The sequence below is a fragment of the Bos grunniens genome, chromosome 16, assembly GCF_055505025.1.
Source record: "Bos grunniens cultivar Pamir isolate PY7600 chromosome 16, Bosgru_T2T1.0, whole genome shotgun sequence".
Taxonomy (NCBI): Eukaryota; Metazoa; Chordata; class Mammalia; order Artiodactyla; family Bovidae; genus Bos; species Bos grunniens.
Window position 1 is genome coordinate 3,818,193 of NC_141180.1, and position 19,940 is coordinate 3,838,132.

A 19,940-nucleotide genomic window follows, 5' to 3' on the forward strand; every position below is an offset into this window, starting at 1 on the left:
ACCAGCCCAGCAGACTGTATCCCATTAAGATCTTTCAGCCTCAGAGTTTCCAGGCATGGCAGCAACTGTTACTTATTATGTGAAAAGAACATTCAAACCATCTGTACCATCAGTAGGGGTATATTACAGTGACAGGAAGATAATCTGTTGCCTCAATTTTAGACACTTTCAAGTTTTGAGAAATTTTTCTTATTCAAAGACAGCAAATGATGTATCAAAGAGAAGAGGGACCTGTGAAGCTGTGCCTTAGTTTAATGCATATTGAAAGACCTCCCTCTTAGGGTCTGTCAGCCCTCCATGGTCACCCCCCGACTGTTTCAATATTTAGCCATCTCCAAAAGGATAAAGAAGTAATTCATGGAAACGAATTAAGAACTGTTTCTGTAGGTTGACTGTCGAGAGAAATAAACAGCAGTAGAATTTAGTGGGGGTCGGGGGCAGGGAATCACAGATACGTGAAAAACTTATGGTTATTTTTAGTTTTATATTTTTATTTATATTAGGATATTATACAATTTTCAAAGCTAACAACAGAGTCTTCGTAGTATGTGTATTTGAAGCATAACAAAATAAAAGTATTTCACAAAAGTTCATATTACAGTACTATTGAAATATGAGGCATAAGATTATTCATTGGTGGGATATAAACATAATACATTCATTTTAAAGAAAAAACATTTAATATGAATAACATTTTGGTTAAAATAAATATGCAAATGTTAACAGCAACACCTGCAGTGTATACGCATACAAGCACGGTGTTTTGTAATGGAGACTATGCAGGACGGTAAGCAGTCACGGAGTGGCCGTCACAGCTCACTGAACTCACCATCAGTGCACACTGCTGAGCACTTTATGTATACAGGGATACCCTTCGTCCCCCATTCCTAGGCCTCAGCACGCGGACCAAGGTCACCCCACTGTGTGCCCTGGGGAACTGGTACCAAAGTCTGAATAAGAGTTAGAAATCAGATGTACCTTTCATTTACTGTTCCTCATTTCAAGTCAAATGTTTTATTTAATCAATACAAAATTTACTTATAAACAGAAATACAAAGAGAACATTTCATAGGTGATTATAAAACATTAAAACTTCTCATCTTCACAATTCTTTGAAATATTCAGAATTAAAATTTGTTTTGTGCACAGTGGTTTCTTCCAGAAAAATGTGAACACTGAGATTAAAAAAAAAAAAGATAAAATATCCAAGACAGAAAGTTTCCACATGTAGAAAACAATAATAGATTACCCTGATCATTAAATTCTTCCCAATTTCCTTCTAGCAGATAGGTTCACTTAAAAGTTTAAATCTCTGCTTAGAAGTCCTGTGAGGGGTCCAGCTAATGGCTTTTAGATGGATGTACTTTTAAAGATTGCAAGAAAAAGGAGCACATTTGTTCCAAGTAGAGGACATCTCATCTCCATCAGTCATATTACATTAAAATGAACAGGACACTAAGGTCAACAGAGACAATTCTCTGGAGACGCGCGTGGGGATGCCGGGGGCCCTGGGTGTCCCTGCAGCCTGGGGTGCAGAGCCGCCAGCTCTCCCCCGCCTGCACTGGGATAAATCACCCTAATTCACAACTGATACTGTAGCTGATTAAATTTAGAAAAACAAGACGTCTACACTTTGTACATTTTAAATGTTTACAAATAAAAGTATTCAAATGATTGTAAGAAAAATACTTCTATGGAAAAAACAAAACCAGCAGCTATATGGGCTGAGGGCAGGTGCTCTCTGAGCACGAGGGGTTCCCGTCGGCAGGGTTACTGGGCGGGTTCCGTGGCGGCAGGAGGTCCTTAGGTGGTGACGGCCACACGGCCGTGTGGGAGTGGATCACCGCTAACGCGCAGGCGTCCAGGGCAAACGTCTCCAGGACGGCGGGTACTGAACTCTGCCCGCTCCAGTAAACTACACCGCCTTGGGCAGCTTCGGGCACAAACACAGTACTTAGCTAGAAGCTTCTCAACAGAGATGTTTAGCTCATAAAACTTCCGGCTGCGGTAGTGGCTAGTTTTCACTTCTTTAAACATATCCTAAATCTGCAACCTTGTCGGATGAACTGAAACGGCATCAGCGTTCACAGGCGCAGGACAACACAAACCCCTCTTCCTTTCTAACAAGACAGGGCACACACACACAGGGTAGCCCAAATTTTAAAAAGTTAAAAAAATGTTTTCCTTCCAGGAAAAGTGTTGGCATACCAAATATTCTTTTAAGGCTATAATGTTGTCAGAACATCTGAAACATTAGTGGATAAAACTCATGTACAATATAAATAGGAAAGTAACTTGAATATAAAAAACTTTCAGAAGGGGACCAATCAGAATTTCAATAAACTCTATGAATAAAAACATATGCTATATACTATAGTGCACAATCATGAGTAGAGCATTTAAATTCATAAAGGAACTGAAGTATAGTACTGCAGGATTATTCAAATAATAGTCTTCAAATGTACAAAGAGCAAGAACACACAAAAAAGCCTTGGGCAGTGTGCAACTTTGAAAATTACTATCACACCAGCCAAACAAATCCTTAACCACTTTTTAAATGGATTCATTTATACCATTTTAATGCAAGGAGAATATCAAAGATACTAAAACAAAGCAAAAAACTCTTCAGTGTCTGACTCACATTTTTGTCCCCAAATCTCTTCACATTTAATAGTCGCATTTTGAATGTATAAGCTAAGGATTTTAAATTTCTCAAATAGTTCATGAACAAAAATACAGTTCATGTGTATATTTAGCTTTAAGAATTGTTATTTGAAAGTTACAATGCTAAGAACTAAAACACATACTTCAAACCTCTAAAAATAAGATAGTCACAGAAGTTTAAAACTGTGTTCATCTCAGATGTCCACGTGTGACCGGAGAGCACATAGGCGCGCGCTCAGATACCATCCTCGGGCTTCATCCCGATGGGGCCAAGCCAGATTGCCGGTGTTTGGCACTGAGAGTTTACCTGGACACGACTGATCAGCACAAAAACGAGCAATCATTCTACAAATTCTTTCGCCATTAAGAACCACTGTGTTGCGTCTGCTCTCCTAACATGCAATCTGACTACTCCAAAGTCACTGGGGTTTGCGGGAAGGTGACTTAAATTGGTACAAAATGAAGCTTAGATGAAAACTGGTTAAGGATTCAAAGCACGTTAGCTCTGAAGTAGGACTCTCTTAACACCCAGGAGGAGGAGGTGCGCTTTGCTCAAGAACACTCGAGCTGCGCACTCCGCCGGCCGCGCTCAGGCGCTGGCGGTGCAGGCGTGCATGCGCTTCGCCACGTCGTACACATAGGTGATGTCCGGCCGCTTCTCAGGGTCTGGGTTGATGCACATGTTCACCAGCTGTCGCAGCTGCGGAGAAGAAAACACAACCTGCTTCAGGAACCACTCCGGGTGGTGAGGTACAGGAACACGCTTTGCACAGCTCTGGGTTTACCAGGAATGCACGTGTGCTGCTAAATATTTGGCTGGAAATATGTGACCGCCATCAGTGACTTTAGTTAGTTGAAGGCTCTAAGAAGCATATTTACTGGTGAGTGTTCAGGTCAAGAGAAGAGTGTTCTCCACCATCTAGTGGCTTTCTGGTGACCTGATTATCTTTCAGCAAAGTCTGACTGGAGGATGGCAGTCACGGGAGACAGTAAGTTTTACACTCCATGTCTCAAGTTATTAATGACTATAGATCTCTACACATTGATCTAGAATTTACTACAACAACGTTCATTTTACGTTTAAATTTTCATAACCAGCTTGTTGTACATCGGAATTTATACAAATGTTTTTTATTATAGTAAAAGCACTCCTTCAAACTAAGAATAATAAATTATAAGCAAGGTAAGTAACAAATAGTGCTCTCTCAACTGTATGAAGTTGCACTTATGTCCTCATGTTATAGATGAGAGGACTGAGGTTTACTTATTTACGTCACAGAAAAAAGTATATTTCGTTAAGAAAATATCCTTCCATCTGACCCTAGAGCCAATGACTGAAGAATAGGGCACTTGATTCTTAATTCTAATTGCTGTGATTCATGGAACCACATGTCTTCACAATATGGTCTTTCACGACAAGCCAAATCAAGAGGAAGGACCAGACTCCTTAGCCTTCAAGTGCTATGCTGTGCTTAGTCGCTCAGTCCTGTCCAAATCTTTGCGACTCCATGGACTGTAGCCCACCAGGCTCCTCTGTCCATGGGGATTCTCTAGGCAAGAATACGGGTTGCCATGCCCTCCTCCAGGGGATCTTCCCGACCCAGGGATTGAACCCTGGTCTCCTGCATTGGCAGGTGGATTCTTTACCATCTGAGCCACCAGGGAAGCCCTAGCATTTAAGTATGTCTTTGTAAATTACTCATAACTCTGAAAACTTGCATTACTCTTTCTCGACATAGTGGCATATAGTTAAATTATCAAATTATTGTTTGACAATTTAAATTATCAAATTACAGAGTTTTCAACTTCCACCAAGATTTTTTTCATCTGGAGGAAAAAGAAACTAATGCTAAAATCTGTGGGCTGAGTGTGTTAACAGCACAGAAGCCCACCGCCAGTGAGAAGAGTCAGCTGGAAAGAAGGTATGTGTAAGGAGGCCCCCAGGGGATGGAAAGGGAGGAGCCCATGGATGCCCGCAGGCTCAAGGCACTGTCTGGAGAGGTTTGTTTCTACATCAATTCAGGACAGAGGCTGGAGCACACGACCTGTAAGGATTCTTCCAGTGCTAACCCTCAAGTGATGTGATTCTATCAGAATGAAGCTTCACAGTCAGCTTCACTTCTGGGAGTTCAAAGATGCCGATGATAACAGCAGACCTACTGGGAGGGTCCAAGGATGTCATGGTCTGTTGTCTGCAGTGGCACAGGGGAAGCATTCAACATCCTGAAGGGGTATGGCGTACACAAGCCTTTGTGTTACAGTGATCTGAATCAGAAAGAGGGTGTTGGCATTTTACCCATTAAAATAAAAACAAATACATTCAGTTGTACACACAATAGAAGACAGGAGGAAAAGTATTTATACTGAAACTTATATATAAAAAGACACTGTTTTCCAACAGGTTACCTAGCGGTCAGAAATCTTGTTCAGAGATAAAAATGATAAAAGGAGCAGAAAGGGTAACTGTCCTACACTCATTCTATGTAACCAGGATCCAAGCAGATGCAATAGCCGGTTTTTGACTGAACAAAAGTGCCACACCCTTCAGGCTGGTCAAGAAACCTTACTTTTCCTGCCTAATAATTCAGAATACGGTTCACTTTCCAAGCGACTGTAGCGGATGCTCGGCCCTCACTTGTTTCTGCCACGAGGAGAAAGCAGCCAAGATTACAGACGATCACTGTTTAGTTTCAAATCACGACCACTGGAAAGGGATGCTACTGGGTTAAGGTGTGTCTGAGTTCCACTGAAGAGATGAGTTTCTGGGTTCTGAGAGAAAACGGTGGATACTGGGGGATGAGAAGTGGTTACCCAGAGGAGAGACACTAACATCTCAGGGACTTCATGCAGGTACTTGGAGGCTGGTCTGACTTCCAGCAGATGAGCAGAGTGGTGAGACGCTTCAGCTTCGATCAAAGGTGTCAGCCTGCCTTGCTGTTTGAATCAGCAGAACAGAACCCATCACCACAGTCCTTGTCAAGGGATACACAATGGTGGAGCGAATATTCAAAGGTTTGAATATTCAAAAATGTGATTCCGAAGAGTATTGAGAGGTATGATACATAGTTCCTGTCAAACGCGCTAACAGCACCGGAATTTAGGGAAGACTCAGTAAGAAATATAGTTCATCCTTATGCTGCCGTTTAGTCAACTCAGTGGTGTCTGACTCTGTGACCCCATGGACTGTAGCCCGCCAGACTCCTCCGTCCATGGGATTTCCCAGGCAAGAATACTGGAACGGGTTGCCATTTCCTCCTCCAGGGGATCTTCCCAACCCAGGAATCAAACCTGCGTCTCTTGCACTGGCAGGCAGGTTCTTAACTGCTGAGCCACCAGGGAAGCCCCACTCATCCTAGTAACTTGGGATAAGCCAACGCCGGATATATTACTCACAGACCCTTACAGGTGATATTCCCATCATAATTCAGCAGGAGAAAACTCCATCTTCTCTGAGGGACAGAGAAGGTACACTTTCATCCTTAAAAACATGATCTGCTTCTGTTTCCCATCATAATTCAGCAGGAGAAAACTCCATCTTCTCTGAGGGACAGAGAAGGTATACTTTCGTCCTTAAAAACATGATCTGCTGTTTCCTTCGAAACCAGGCAGATGTGCTGCAGCCACTCTGCTGGCTGAGAGGGAAGGTGTGTTTACATGCCCTTCTGCCCTTGGTTCTGAACTTGACTTCTGTTTCTGTATTAATAACCACTAACCTGTGTCTTCTACTGTAAGTCAGCTTAAATCCTTTATGAAAAAAGGTGGACTGTAAGCATGTTATGGGAGATTTACCCAGACCCGTATTCTTAGTTTGAGGGACGTTTCTCTGATATTTGATAACTATTGGTTATTCTAAAGATACATTTCAGTAGACATATTAACCCAGCAGGGGCTGGGGGAAGGGGGAGCCAGTTTCAATAGTCTTTTGGCAAAGGAAATGGGGGGAAAAAAACACAACAAATAACTACTCTTATGTTTCAAACGGCCATGGGCCAAGTTTTATGCCTTTAATAATTTTGATTTTTAAAAATGCAAAATTGTCATACCAGGTAACAATTTTAAGTTCTGCAAGTAAGGTCACTTCTCACCCTTCTTTAATGTATACGAAAGGACAGTATCTCTGGGACATGGTAGAGTTACATGTGCTTCTGACATGATGGAGACAAGGATAAAACAGTCGCCCACATAGCAGAATATAGGAATGGCATTGAGAGATGGCAGTTGGGGTTAAGCAGTCATTAATTGGAGAATGAGGAAAAACTCTTCCCTTTGCTTGACAGCCCCCAGCCTTTAATTGTTAAACAGCTAAACGTGGCCGGCTGTCTCACTCAGTGCTCTGGGCGCACTTTCTGCAGTTTGGAGGCCACACTGCTGAGATGGAGGTGCTCCTAGGAATTGGCAGTTATTTCTAAGTTTCCAGGGGACAACTGGAACCCCATCTCCTGAACATGTTCAGATAAAAGGCATCTCCATGTGTCACAAGGTAACTCTGGGGCTTTGAAGTTGCTTCCGGTGCCAGAGCAGAGAGAGGACCATTTCCTGAAAGCTGTTGCTGATTTAGTTCTGCCCTTTCTCACAACTGGATCCAACTCAGAAGCTCTCTGCAGGGTGGCGTGCAGGGGGCGACATCCCAAGGTCACAGAGGCATTAAGGGGCCCGGCCGGATGGGAACCGAAGCGGCCTGGCTTCAGACACCTGACTTTTAAAACTATTGCTCTCCTACCCCAGGGAAACCCCACCTGGTCTGCAGGCTCCCGCACAGCCACCTGTGCACAAAGGTGGGTGACCTTCTAACAGGCAAAGGCAGGCAGGTAGGATGGCATCACGGACTCAGTGGACATGAGCTCGAGCAAGCTCTGGGAAACTGTGAAGGACCAGGAAGCCTGGCGCGCTGCAGTCCACGGGGTCGCCAAGAGTCGGACGCGAATGGGAGACTGAGCAACAACGACAACAGGCGGTCTGACTCTCAGAAGATGCCAGCTCTGACGCTGGTTCGTCTGGTTCCTAAAGTGAATGGGTCGCCCTCACAGTTCAGAGCCAGCTCCCATCTAAAAACAGACCAAAAAATCTTCTCTAGGGCTCTGCCCAACATCAAGACAAGGGCCTTACGTGACACAAAACTTTTCAGATTCATATTCTGACTAGAGTGACCTCACTCATTAAAGTGACAGTGACTACCTCCAGAGAAAATGTACTTGAGTTTTCACATGGAACCATTTTTTTATACCAGGTTAGGAATTTACACGTGACATGACGCATCCAAAAAAAAAAAAAAAGCCTCTACGTGTTCTATCAGACAGACATTACATAATCAAAAAGGAATAATCATCTTAGTGAGCTCTCAGTGTTAGTCTTACATTAAAAAAAAAACAAAAATAAAACCTTTATCTTCCTGAAAACCTCTGCAAAAAATTACTTTAAAAATCCTGAACGACTATCCAACCTTTTGACATGATTCTAAGTACTACATTATTAAGTATGGTTAATGAAGACATCTGTTCATATAATCAGTTTAAAAAATTTTATATATATTCCTACATGTCAGGCTTTAATTTCTCATAATACTGTCAGGTAATCACTTGCTCAAAGAAATTTTGTGTTTGAATGGAGGGAATTAGCTTCCCATTTATTACTTTGTAGAAGTAATTCCCACATCAGTGGATATTAGGTTAATAAAAATAAACAGGAATAAGTAAAACATTTCATGTAAGTAAAGACATTTCATAGTTTACATTATCTTAAGAAAACTTGAATTTGCATTACTTTACATGTTTATAAAAACATGTACTTTGTGTTGTTTTTAAACTGTTTTATAGAACAAGCTAAAAATAAGGTAAAAAGTAAAGGTCTGAATTTGTAGGAGTCTTTACAAAATCAGAAGAAAAAACTTTAATTCAGATGATTAAGGGAAATTTAAAAAGCAACACAAAATTTAAATGAGAAAAGTCATGTAAAGTAAAAATAAAATGAATGCTCTGACATTTCTAAAGGATTATGAAGTCATAAGTCATATGGAAATAAATGAATATTTTCAATAAAAAAAAGAAAATGCTAATACAGACTGATCGATATGTTTGTAAAGAAATACCAAAGCATATAGGTTGGTACCAGAGATATTAAAAGGGGAGTGCTGATGGTCCCCGCTGTCGGGAGATCAGCCATGTCCAGATGAAGACGAGCGTGCTGTGTGCAGCCTGGCCCTGGGTCGGGACATGACTCCCGACAGGCGACTCCCGACAGGCATGCAGGATGGGCTCTGGGCGCTGCTGCTCTCTGACCCCACCCCCGTCCCTCTGAGACCAATTACGATGCATCCGCCTCCCGGACACACCCCGTTTCCATTGAGCCCAGGACACACTGCAGCCCCCCAAAGTGGGTCTAATGCATCCACACACACTGGCTGTCCAAGCTTTAGATGTTTATACAAAACGAGGAGGCGGATTCGATGTGTAGGCCAAAGTGTCACCAGTGACTGACTTGGGAGGTGGCGGGAGGGGAGAAAGCCTTCCTACACAGAATCCTTACGAGGTGACGCGATGGCTTCAGCCCGCAGCTGAAGATCACTCAGTGTCTTCTGAAAACTTACGGAAGCGTCTTACAGAAAGGTAATGGTTTCACAGGATCCCAGAGGATGCGTGAAATGTAGGGCACCGCTTTGGATTCGTCTTAGAGGAGCGAGTCCCCAGTGTCGCTTCAGAAGCATAAGTGAACAAAGGACCTGCTTATATATTTTTTTAAACAAAAATGAAACATTCAAAGTTTAAAGATGTACTCTTACATGGCAACTTTGAGTGAAGGAAGGTGGTCAACTGATATTATAAATGGTGGGCGTATCAAACTTCCTAAAACGGTTTTCAGGAAGGAAAATCAAATGTTCCTAATAGTGTCTGAGGTGATTAGTATTAACTTCAATAAATAATGGCACGGTTAGAGATTATATTTATTATTATTAGATATCCTCCTACATTTTAGAGTAAAAGGTTCTTGGGACTTCGCTGGTGGTCTACTGCCGCCTCAATCCCCAGGCAGGAGGCCCAGGTTTGATCCCTGGTCCGGGGACTAGATCCTGCATGCCACAACCAAGACCTGGAGTAGTCAAAACTTTTTTAAGAAATAAAGTAAAATATTCTCATATAACTTAGCATGAATTACATAATTATCAGAACTAGAGAAATATTTGTGAAAACAGATGTACTTCCAAATATTACTTGTGCCCTATAGTGTCTCATTTAAATATTCTTATAGAATGATTAGACTGATCAAATGAATAAAAAGATTTAAATTTCAAAGTATGCAAAAAAAGTCTGTACCTGACACTTTTTTTAAAAATTTACGTAAAGTAGCTCTTTTCCAAGCTAAAACAAAGGTCATGTTTTTTGTTAATGAGGCAACTTTCTTAAAAAGCCTCTTTAAGCATATTCTGAATTTTATATATAAAGAGAAATTATTTGTAAGTGCCAGCTTAAAACACCAGTTATGGGGCTTCCCTGGTGGTTCAGTGGTAAAGAATCCGCCTGCCAATGCAGGAGACGTGGGTTTGATCCCCGGCCCGGGCAAGATCCACGAGCCGCGCAGCAACTAGGCCCGTGCACCACAGCTGCCGAGCCTGCGCTCTGGAGCCCCCGAGCTCTGCAACAGGCGAAGCCGCAGCGAGGAGAAGCCCACGCACTGCGCCTGGAGAGTTGCCTCCATTGCAACTAGAGAACAGCCTGCGCAGCAACGAAGACCCAGCACAGCCGAAAATAAATGATTTGAAACAAAAAACCAGTTATGGTTTTTAAAGCTTTCATTCGGTACTTTCCTTAAGGGTAACCATTTGGGAAATGAAGCATCAGTAAAATTACAACACACTGTAAAAGGTTTTGTTTTTTGTTCAGCACAGCTATGGATCAATATTTCTGATACCTTATTTGAAACATGTAGTTGTTTCCACATATTCCGATATGTAAAAATCATTCCTGCCCTTCTGCAAAATTCCCTCCCTCCTTCCCTTCAGTGTGACGTGGCTGAGTCACTACCAGGCGGAAGGGTGTTCTGAGCGAACTGCAGCGCCCCCAGGGAAGCAGAGCGCAGGGAAGGGACCACACGTGACCCGAGAGCCCCCCTCGGGTGCTTCCTTTGCCCTGGCACAAGCAATGGGTGCTGAGAGGGCGCCCTGGAGTTTAGGGTTCCCTCTGATACTGCTGGGTCCCTGTCTGGTCAGGTGTGAAATGGAAATACTGCCGCAGACCTTCTTTCTTTAGCAACAAAGTTCTTATGTGGGTGAAAGAAAATGGTGATTTCACACACTGGAAAAAAAAAAAAACCTCAGTATTCCAATTTTATTTAAAGCCATATATTTATACTCTGCAATAACCTATAACTATCTGAGGTCAGTTTAGTTCAACTCAAAATATATTATTTTGTTATTCATATATAATAAAGCAGAGCAAGGACCAAGCTTTTTAATCCTTATATTGTAAATACTCTGGGGAAAAAAAATCAATACTTATGTAATCTCAAGAATAATGAAAAATGCCATGATGAGGTCTCACTTTACACTGGTGAGAATAGCCATCATCAAAAAGTCCACAGATAAATGCCGGAGAGAGTGTGGAGAGAAGGGAACCCTCCTGCACTGTGGGTGGGGATGTAAATTGGAGCAGCCACTATGCAAAACAGTATGGAGGTTCCTCAAAAAAGAAAAAACGTCCAGGTATCAGAGGGAAAAGGGAGAGGACGAGGGATCAGTTAGGAGTTTGGGATTAACAAATATAAACTGTTGTATATAAAACAGATAAGCAACAAGGATTTACTGTATAGCACAGGGAACTACACGTAATATCTTGTCACAGGTTATAATGGAAAACAATCTGGAAAATATACATGCATATAACTGAATCACTCTGCTGCACAGCTGCAACGCAACGTGTCAATCACAATGCTGCTTCAGTTTGTTTTAAAAAAAGCAATCGTGAAAATGATGCTGGAAATTCTTACTCATCTGAGTGAAGTGGTGGGGAAGAACATGTCCAGTGTGTACTGCTGAGCTGTCCTGGGAAAACCCTCTCCTGTCCTGCCTTCCATTTCTCTAACTTAAAGGGGGGCGGGGAGGGGGAGAAAGGGACAGCGTCTAAGAAGGAAGAAAACCATAACGGAAGAAGTAATAAAAAGGAAGGAAAAAGGACGACTTTTGAGGTGAGCATTTATGAGACTCCATCCATTCTCTACTAGACCTTTTAGGTTGATATTTTAAAGGATTAATTGCATTATTTGAGAAGTCGTCTCATTAACTGAGTTTTAATAGAAACAGAAATTTTTCCATCTGTGGGATGGAGATATAAAGCCACAAAACAAACACTTAATGTACAAGATAGGCATTAAATAATGTGAAAAATGACTACTGTTCTAATAATTCTAATTCCAAAATTATATCTTGCTTCTTTTTTTTTTACCTATAAAAGTAATAAGAGCTACTAAATTAGCAAGCTTTCAAAAATACAATTACAAGATAACCACAAATACTGTGTTCTGCAAAGGTCTTTGTCACTTACATTAATAGATTTAAAGTTACTAGTAAACAGATAAGCATCTGCCTAACAGTTCAGGTCACCATCCACCTCATTAAAAAGGTTGAACCATCTCACCATGTTTTAATAGGTGCTTAAATTTCTTTTTCACCAAGTACTTTTTCAAATCTTCAGTTTCTTCCTACTCTGTTTTCACAGAGCAAGATCACTCTTATTCTCTCTACTCAATTCCATTTTTAACTTTCATCTGCAAACTCTTTACTCAACTTTTCAGAACTTCCTTCCAAACCTCTGAGGCACAACTCTCTCCAACTTTTCCTGTGTCTTTTCTATTTAGGCTAGCTAGGATTTTTTAATTTAAAAAAAAAAAAAAGGCAAAGACAAATATATATTTTGTGTGGTGTTAATGCTCAGACTTTCAGATATTGATTAAAAAGAACCAGCTCAATAGAGAACCACGGTGTGCACTTTCTAAATGATTTTCAATATGACTATTCACTATTTTTTTAATCTTAGATTTTCCTGAGATAATTTAGTAAACAAGAGTGAAAAATGTATAATTCTGATGATTACGCCAGTGTCTCCCAGAGAAACTAAACACTGGAGCTGAAGGGGAACAAACCCATCTTGTTTCCTAGTAAATGGACGTGGGCATTCTAGACATGGTATAGCTTGTTTACAAGATTGAAAAAAACCACTTGCAGGTAGTATCAATAAAAGAAACATCACAGTCCTGACCTGCCTTTTGAGTAGTTTCTTCCTCACTACCTAGAGGGTTCTGTAAGAACATTCCCTCACTCATTCCACTGACATTAATTGGCTCATTCACTCTTTTTCTCTTTTATGCCTTTAACTCACTTTCTCCGTCAATTGATCAATCACTGAACCTTTTTAGTGTGCTGGGCCCTAGAGACACACAGATGAAAAGAGTCACTGCCGTTCAGGCACAGGAGCTAGACAGGTCTGGAGGTGGAGCCACCGGGCCATGTAGACTAGATACACAGACTCGATGGAGTACAACTCAGCCGTAAAAAATTTGCCATTTGCAACAAGATAGATAAACTTGGAGGGTATTATGGTACGAGAGTAAGTCAGGAAGAGAAAGACAAATACCCTTTAAAAATTGTGACTTACTATGCTGTACACCTGAAACTTACATAATACTGTAAATCAACCATACCTCAAAGGAAAAAAAAAAGGAATTATAAAGCAGTGTGATTGCTAAGGGAAGAGGGCCTGAGAAGTGGAGAAAGGGGAGCAGGATGACTTTAAGAGGGAGGCAACGGCCAGGCTTTGTTCTAAAGAGAATGAGTTCACCTGATAAGGCACAGGGGGTGGGGCATGTCAACAAGAGGAAACAGCACCCACAGAAAGATGGGAATTCCTGGGCCTTCTGGTAGAACCTGCATGGTGGAGTTCAGGAAAGAAGAGAGGGTGCTGTGACCAGAACGTCTGGGCAGCTCAACCCAGTTCAGACTATGAGGGCCCAGGGGAATCAGGACTCCCTGGACACAGTAAATATTCAAAAATTGTTTGCTGCACTGATGTTAATTTCTTCATCACCAACAATTTTTGTTGCTGTTGTTTAGTTGCTAAGTCATGCCTGACTCTGAGGCCCCGTGGACTGACTAACCCGCCAGGCTCTTCTGTCCATGGGATTCTCCAGGCAAGAATACTGGAGTGGGTTGCCAGTTCCTTCTCCAGGGGATCTTCCTGAATTACCAACAATACTAAATTTAATTAAAACTAAGAGAGTTCAGGGAAAATATCCACCTTTTCAACCCAGTATTTCTATTATTAAGTACAGTAATTCCCTATTATACATGGATGAGATCACTACTAGAAAAGAATACTGATCACCAAAAATCATAAAGCTATTATTTTAGGGAGCTCTAAAATACACATTCTAAATACCAGTCATGTGCAGCTGAGATGTTTCAATCGAGAACCCTAATCATTTGCACATAATTACAACAGCACAGTTCAACAGGAAAGATCTGACAGACAACATTATTTTTCCAAAGAATACTAGCAATACTTCTCAGTTTTGGTTTCTAACGCTCACGTGAATCTATGTCTTAGATTATAAGAAATGTAAAAATCCCAAGCTCTTAAGCTCTGAGCTCTTCCCCACGGAACGCCTGTATCTGGAAATAGACCTCATAGAGCTCCTCAGGACTCCTACCAGTCGAGGCTGGTTGGAGGCACAGCTTTTATTCTCATGAACAAAAATGTTCCCTGTATGTCTCCTCTTCAGGCAGGGGCCTTAAAAATTTAGCAGTAGCTAAATCAAACTGGTAAGCTTTCAAACAGGTATCTGGTAGGAAATTAATTTTGCTTAAAAGTTTCAGTTTTCAACAGATACAGCATCAGCTGCCATCTGAGTTATAAAATTGGCACCTAATGGACTGGTCTTTTAATTAAAAGTTTACTGTTTAAAAACTATATTTCACTTTTCACTGTTTCCTAAATTTTTGCCATACTAAAAAAGAAAGAAAATTGGACTTTTAGAAGATCTAAAAGGCACACTATATAAAGGAGTACTGAAGACTCGGGTGAAGTACGGCAGTATGGCATCTGTTCAGGTTTGTTGCTACCATAAAGTCTGAATAATTATCATCCAAACAAACCGAGTTCCTGCTTATGGAGAGAAAATATTTATCAGCACATCTGCATTTCAAAGCTCTTGTTCTGGGAACTTCTCTACATGATGGAACAGATTAAAGTAAGATCATTACTCTATATTTTTTGTAGCTCATTTATTCCATAAGAATTAGTTTCCCTGTTTACCTATGTACTTCAGCTTTCTATTTTATTGCTGTGCAGCCACAGAATTTACCAATCTGAAGGACCATACTAGCTTCTTTTGGTAAGTACATCATATAACGCGTTTTGCTTTATACCTCGTTTCAAGACTGGTAAACTATATGGAGGGAAGTAAAAAGTGGACTCTCTTTTCCTTTCCCAACTGTGAGACCTTCTTCTGTCTGGGCCAGACTTTGATATGTGCCCCTTGGCTGAGAACCCGCGAATCCAACTTCACACTTAGCTGCAGTGAAGTAGCCCTGCAGGCAGGCCGACTTCAACCACCACCAGCGGCATCATCATTAAAATCCGGCTGGAGGTCGCCATGGTAACCGCCTGCTGAGGCTCCGCTGCTGCGCGGGCATCGCCTCATCAGCTACCATGTGAAATGCAAATGCAGACGGTCTGAAAATTAGTCAAGAGGAATAGCGGATGAGGATGCAGATACGTGAAATATTCATGCGCTTCGTGGAAGAGAGGAGACAGCGTGAATGACACAACAAAGAGCGGCCCCTGACACCCTCGCCATCATCCTGCACAACTGTTCACACCCTCCCTCGATGTGGGCAGAGTGCTGGAGCCGGTTTTGTGAAATGCCGTATTTATATTCCACACCCAAAATAGTAATTAAAAATGGCCAACATAATAATAGCATTAACATCAAATAAAGATAACGCTTCTGAAATGACCAGCACTGTCTTGTAAGAGTTTACTCTAAGCGCCTGAACACAAGTGCTGCGAAACAAAACATCCAAGCGTCACTGACGATCAGTGTCAAACGATCAGGGGGAAAGTACTTTCAACATACTAGGACCATGAGTGCTTTTTCCATATGCTAAAAATTCTTTATAGAGATTTTGTTATTCAAGTTACATGGACTCAATCTTCCTTATATAAAACTAGAACCAACTGCATTCATTTTGAAATAGAGTGATAAGACCAACTGAAAGATGAACATTGTAATTGCTTCCTTTTTTTCCCTTTGCCCCTTTCCATTTTCCTTGGGCAGAACTTCTGCTGCCCATGAGCAGGTCCCTGACACCGTAGTTTCTCTGGGTGGGTCCCCAGTGAGCTGTCCAAAGAGTTATGTGAACACATTAGTTAACCTGAGACACTGCTATTCCGCAGTATCTCCTCAAATACTGGTAAAAATCATGATGCATTAGGCAAAAATGGGAGATGTTTTGTTCAGGAGAACACTGGATGTCAGGTGGAGGCCAAACAACTCATTTCAACGGGTTCCCAAAGCAAGCAGGGACCCACGCTCCGATATTCACTGGGCAACGTCTGCTAACACTTTCAGTTCCTACCAAGGCACTTTGCTACCACGTCTACAGTGATGACCTCAAACGTTTCCCATAGAAATTTGACTGCAGTGGGGAGGTGGTGATGGGACTGGCCTGGTGAGAATGAAAAGAGCACGGATAAAGCTGAAGGAACAGGGCTGAGAGAGATGCGGCTGAGAGATGTTTGCTTCCATTCTGGGAAAACAAAGGCAGGAGGGAGGTTATGCCAGAAGAGGAGGTCATAGCTGCTCTGAGACCGTGGGCATGGGGAGGGACACTGGACGTGCTGGTCACCCAGAGCCTGGGCGCCGTGTCCAGGAGGCGGTGAAGTCAGCCACTGTTCCCATTACACCCACTGTGACACTGCATGAGGTGTGGGGTTCCTCTCCATTTGATGGATGAACTGTGGGCAGCTCTTTAACAGCCAAGCCTCCGAGAGAACGAAAGTGGAATGAAGGTGTTCTCTCTGCCACCTACACTCAGCATGTGCATCATGGGATAGAGAAGGGCCCCAAATAAAATGCAAGCATTACCAAAACGAACAACGTGGACACACGAACTGAAAGATGACTTACTTCCTCTGAATAGTGGTCTGACGGGAGAGGCGGGTAGTCACACTGCTCTATCTTCTTACACAGCGAGTACAGGTTCATCTTGTCGCCATAGAAAGGACTCTGTAACGCTGCCATCTGCAAAACGCTCCCAATGAAACTGATACACTTACACGTTAACTTTAAAGGAGGTTTCATCGAGCATATGACACTGGAGGGGAGGGGATAATTACAAACATTTTAAATAAAGTTCTCCAGGCATTTGGCGTTTCATGAACATCCTTTTCAGAGAATTAGCTCATAAGTCCTAAAATGTCTTACTTCAATTTTTGGTTATTATTTTTAACATTTAAACTTTCCTAGAAGGGAGAAATGGTTAGCATAGAATTACATATACACCCGCACACACTTATGCAGCATTAACAGTATTACAAAAATAATATAACTTAGGACTCTTTGTAAATACAGTGCAATAGGAACAACTAGTGTATCTCATGACCAAACAGACGTGAATGGTGTAACATCAACCATTCAGTGGTTAAAATACAACAAACATGAAACGAGTCAACTGCAGTATAATCCAGGAATGGTTTAGGGACCGGTACACACAGCATTTTATCTCTCACGACAGTCTCTGCAGGAAAAGGCTATTCTGAAATAAAAAAATGTCTTCTCAATCTGAATGTTCTGATACTCAAACTAGTTCACAGTGAATCAGAACTCCTTTCCTTTTGTGACAATGTCTCAGAAACACTAAACGTGCTTAAAAGCCCTAGGAGTCATGGCCACTAATTCAAGGCATCCAAATGGGATTTTTATGCGGGGTCGGGGGGGGAACACTCGAAGAATGAAGGACTTTAAAAAAGACATTATCAAATTTAACTTTAAGACCAGGTTCTAACCTGACATTTCAAGTGCGAGCAAGGACTGCAGTAAGCGGGGTTACAAACTCAAGATTCAATTGAGGATGTTCGCCTCCTGTTCAAACCTCCTAAATCTCTGAACCGCAGCAGCGCGACTACAACACGGAGTGCAAGGCTGCCCCCAAGTCAGTCACCCTTTTCTACATGTGCTAATAAGTTTGATTTTGGAAGGACAATGTGTACATTCCCCAGACAGGCCGGGCGTGCGTGCAACATGCTGGGCCGAGCAGGGCTCCTCGGTGGGCGTCAGCAGGGATGGGATGAGCTGAAAATGGCTCTCATCTGTCGGGGCTGCGGCAGAGCTTAACTCCTTCCCGGCCTGGACCGCGGGGCTGGGGGATATGGGCCTGCAGAGCTGCCCACCAGCTCTTCACTGCAACTCCTGCCAAACCACCTTCAGAAGAGGTGTTCCCCATGACGAGAGATCCCCAAACCAGGTGTGTGTCCCTAAACGTGTAAAATGCTCCATCCGAGAGGACATTTCCAGAAGAGCGGTTACGATAATAATTACGTCTTCTGTTAAGATACGAGGACACTCTGTGATAAAACAGAATCTTTTAAGATGCCCCCTTAAAAAAAAAACACTGTGTGTAAACTGTTGTCTCCTTGTGTTTGCAAAAACCCTAAGTAAATGTACGTGTGTTCGTTATCACGTGCCAGGAGCTCATTACGGTACTTTTGTCTCAATACTGCAGTGTTAAAAAAAAAAAAAATCTGAACGTCCCCTAAGGAGTTAAACAGGAATAGTATATTTTCATGCATCTCCTGCTTTGACAGATGAAAAATGTCAACTGTCCTGTTTTTATTTTCAAGCTTTTGCACTATTCATCTGGTTCATTAGTGCATCTCGATGCTGCCCCTGACAGCTGCTCGCCCTCTCCTCCCAGCAGCTGAATTTTTCAGGCTAATTTGATCCTCCACACTGAGACGATCGCTAGAATGATTGACTTGCTCCCTGACCTCCAGGGTCCGACTTCCCTGATTAGTATTCTAGGGGTGTCGGAGGGACGAGAGCCCACTGTCTGTCTTCGGGGCTGGTGGCAGCTCTCTCTTTTTTTTGAACTGTAAGCCACCAACCTACAACCCTGGAAGGATGCGATTGCTGCACTGAACAATAAAGGAAATGTGTAAAACCTACTTTTCCATGTAAAGGTCCGTGTAGCCAAAGCACAGCATCTTGATTTTAATTAGTAAAGTCTACTTTGTTGCATATCAATTAAAACTGTACTGCCAGTTTTGTGTGTGTGTGTGAGGTTTCAGAAATATTTGAAAGTCTAATTTGCTGAGTTTAAATTACATTTTCAAAAAAGGATTCCCACTCCTTCGTTGTGAATGGTAAATTCTTAGTGGGATACAATAGAAAATGTCTAGGAAATGCTATGACCAGTTTTCTTAAAGATAAACTTCTGGGCATTTTTATTAACATTATATTAGAAAGAGATACAATATCAAAGTAAATTAAATCCTTAGAAAAAATTCTAGTTCTTCCCAATGACTTGCATGGAACAATTGGGAAAATGCTCTGAGCTGAAAACTAATGTTAACACATTAAATGCTTTCACTCAAAATCATTCCCAACACATAATACGCATGAATGTAGGAGCATCCAAAGAAATAATTTTTATTTTGGTTATCATTTAAAGTATACATAAAAATGGGATGCTGCCTCTCAAAGGCAAATTCATAATGTGAAGGATTATTTCAGTTTTGATATGGGAATCTCCTGGTTCTAAAAGAATTATGCAGACTTCTCAAATAACAACAGAACTTTTTCTTTTTCATTGCTAAATTTACTGTCCTTAGTGGAAACCAATTTGCAGTTTACTTTGAGGTATATAAAGGGAAAATGTTGCTTTGATAATTTATTAGACTATGGCCTGAAAGAATCTAAGGTTGCCTAAGTAGGTATAAAATATTTTAAAATGTACAAAGTGCCTTTTAAACTTTGTAATAACAACATAGTCAAATCAGTGCAACACTGTACCAAATTATTAACAGAATATAATATTACTGAGCATAAACCTCTTTTAATCTCATGTGAACAGTGAATACAAACAAACATGTATTTTATTCTATCACTAATTCATAACTTTTCTTAAAAAAATTATCCCAGGGATGTTCTTTAAGAACATTTAAAAGCTCCTAAGTGGTTGTTATTTTAGTAGGAAGAACACAATAATCTCAGGTTCCTTACATTAAGGAAGT

General features: G+C 41.5%; 1 protein-coding gene across 14 annotated transcripts in view; it reads right to left on the reverse strand.

Annotated features, from left to right (window-relative positions):
* The window catches only part of NEK7 (NIMA related kinase 7), a 166,864-nt gene that overhangs the window by 27,980 nt on the left and 118,944 nt on the right, over window positions 1–19,940 (reverse strand). For 5 of the 14 annotated variants that reach the window (XM_086342202.1, XM_086342192.1, XM_086342194.1 and 2 more), the window contains 2 exons: window positions 16,837–16,950; window positions 15,801–16,456 (listed from right to left, as the gene is read on the reverse strand). In XM_086342202.1, coding sequence (XP_086198328.1) covers window positions 16,307–16,456; window positions 16,837–16,950 — 264 coding nt within the window. In that variant the 3' untranslated portion in view covers window positions 15,801–16,306. Of the gene's footprint in view, window positions 1–470; window positions 3,365–6,631; window positions 7,710–9,588; window positions 9,748–10,835; window positions 15,381–15,800; window positions 16,457–16,836; window positions 17,024–19,940 lie in introns of those variants that run through there. The other 9 variants (XM_086342205.1, XM_086342195.1, XM_086342197.1 and 6 more) reach the window with 6 other exon arrangements.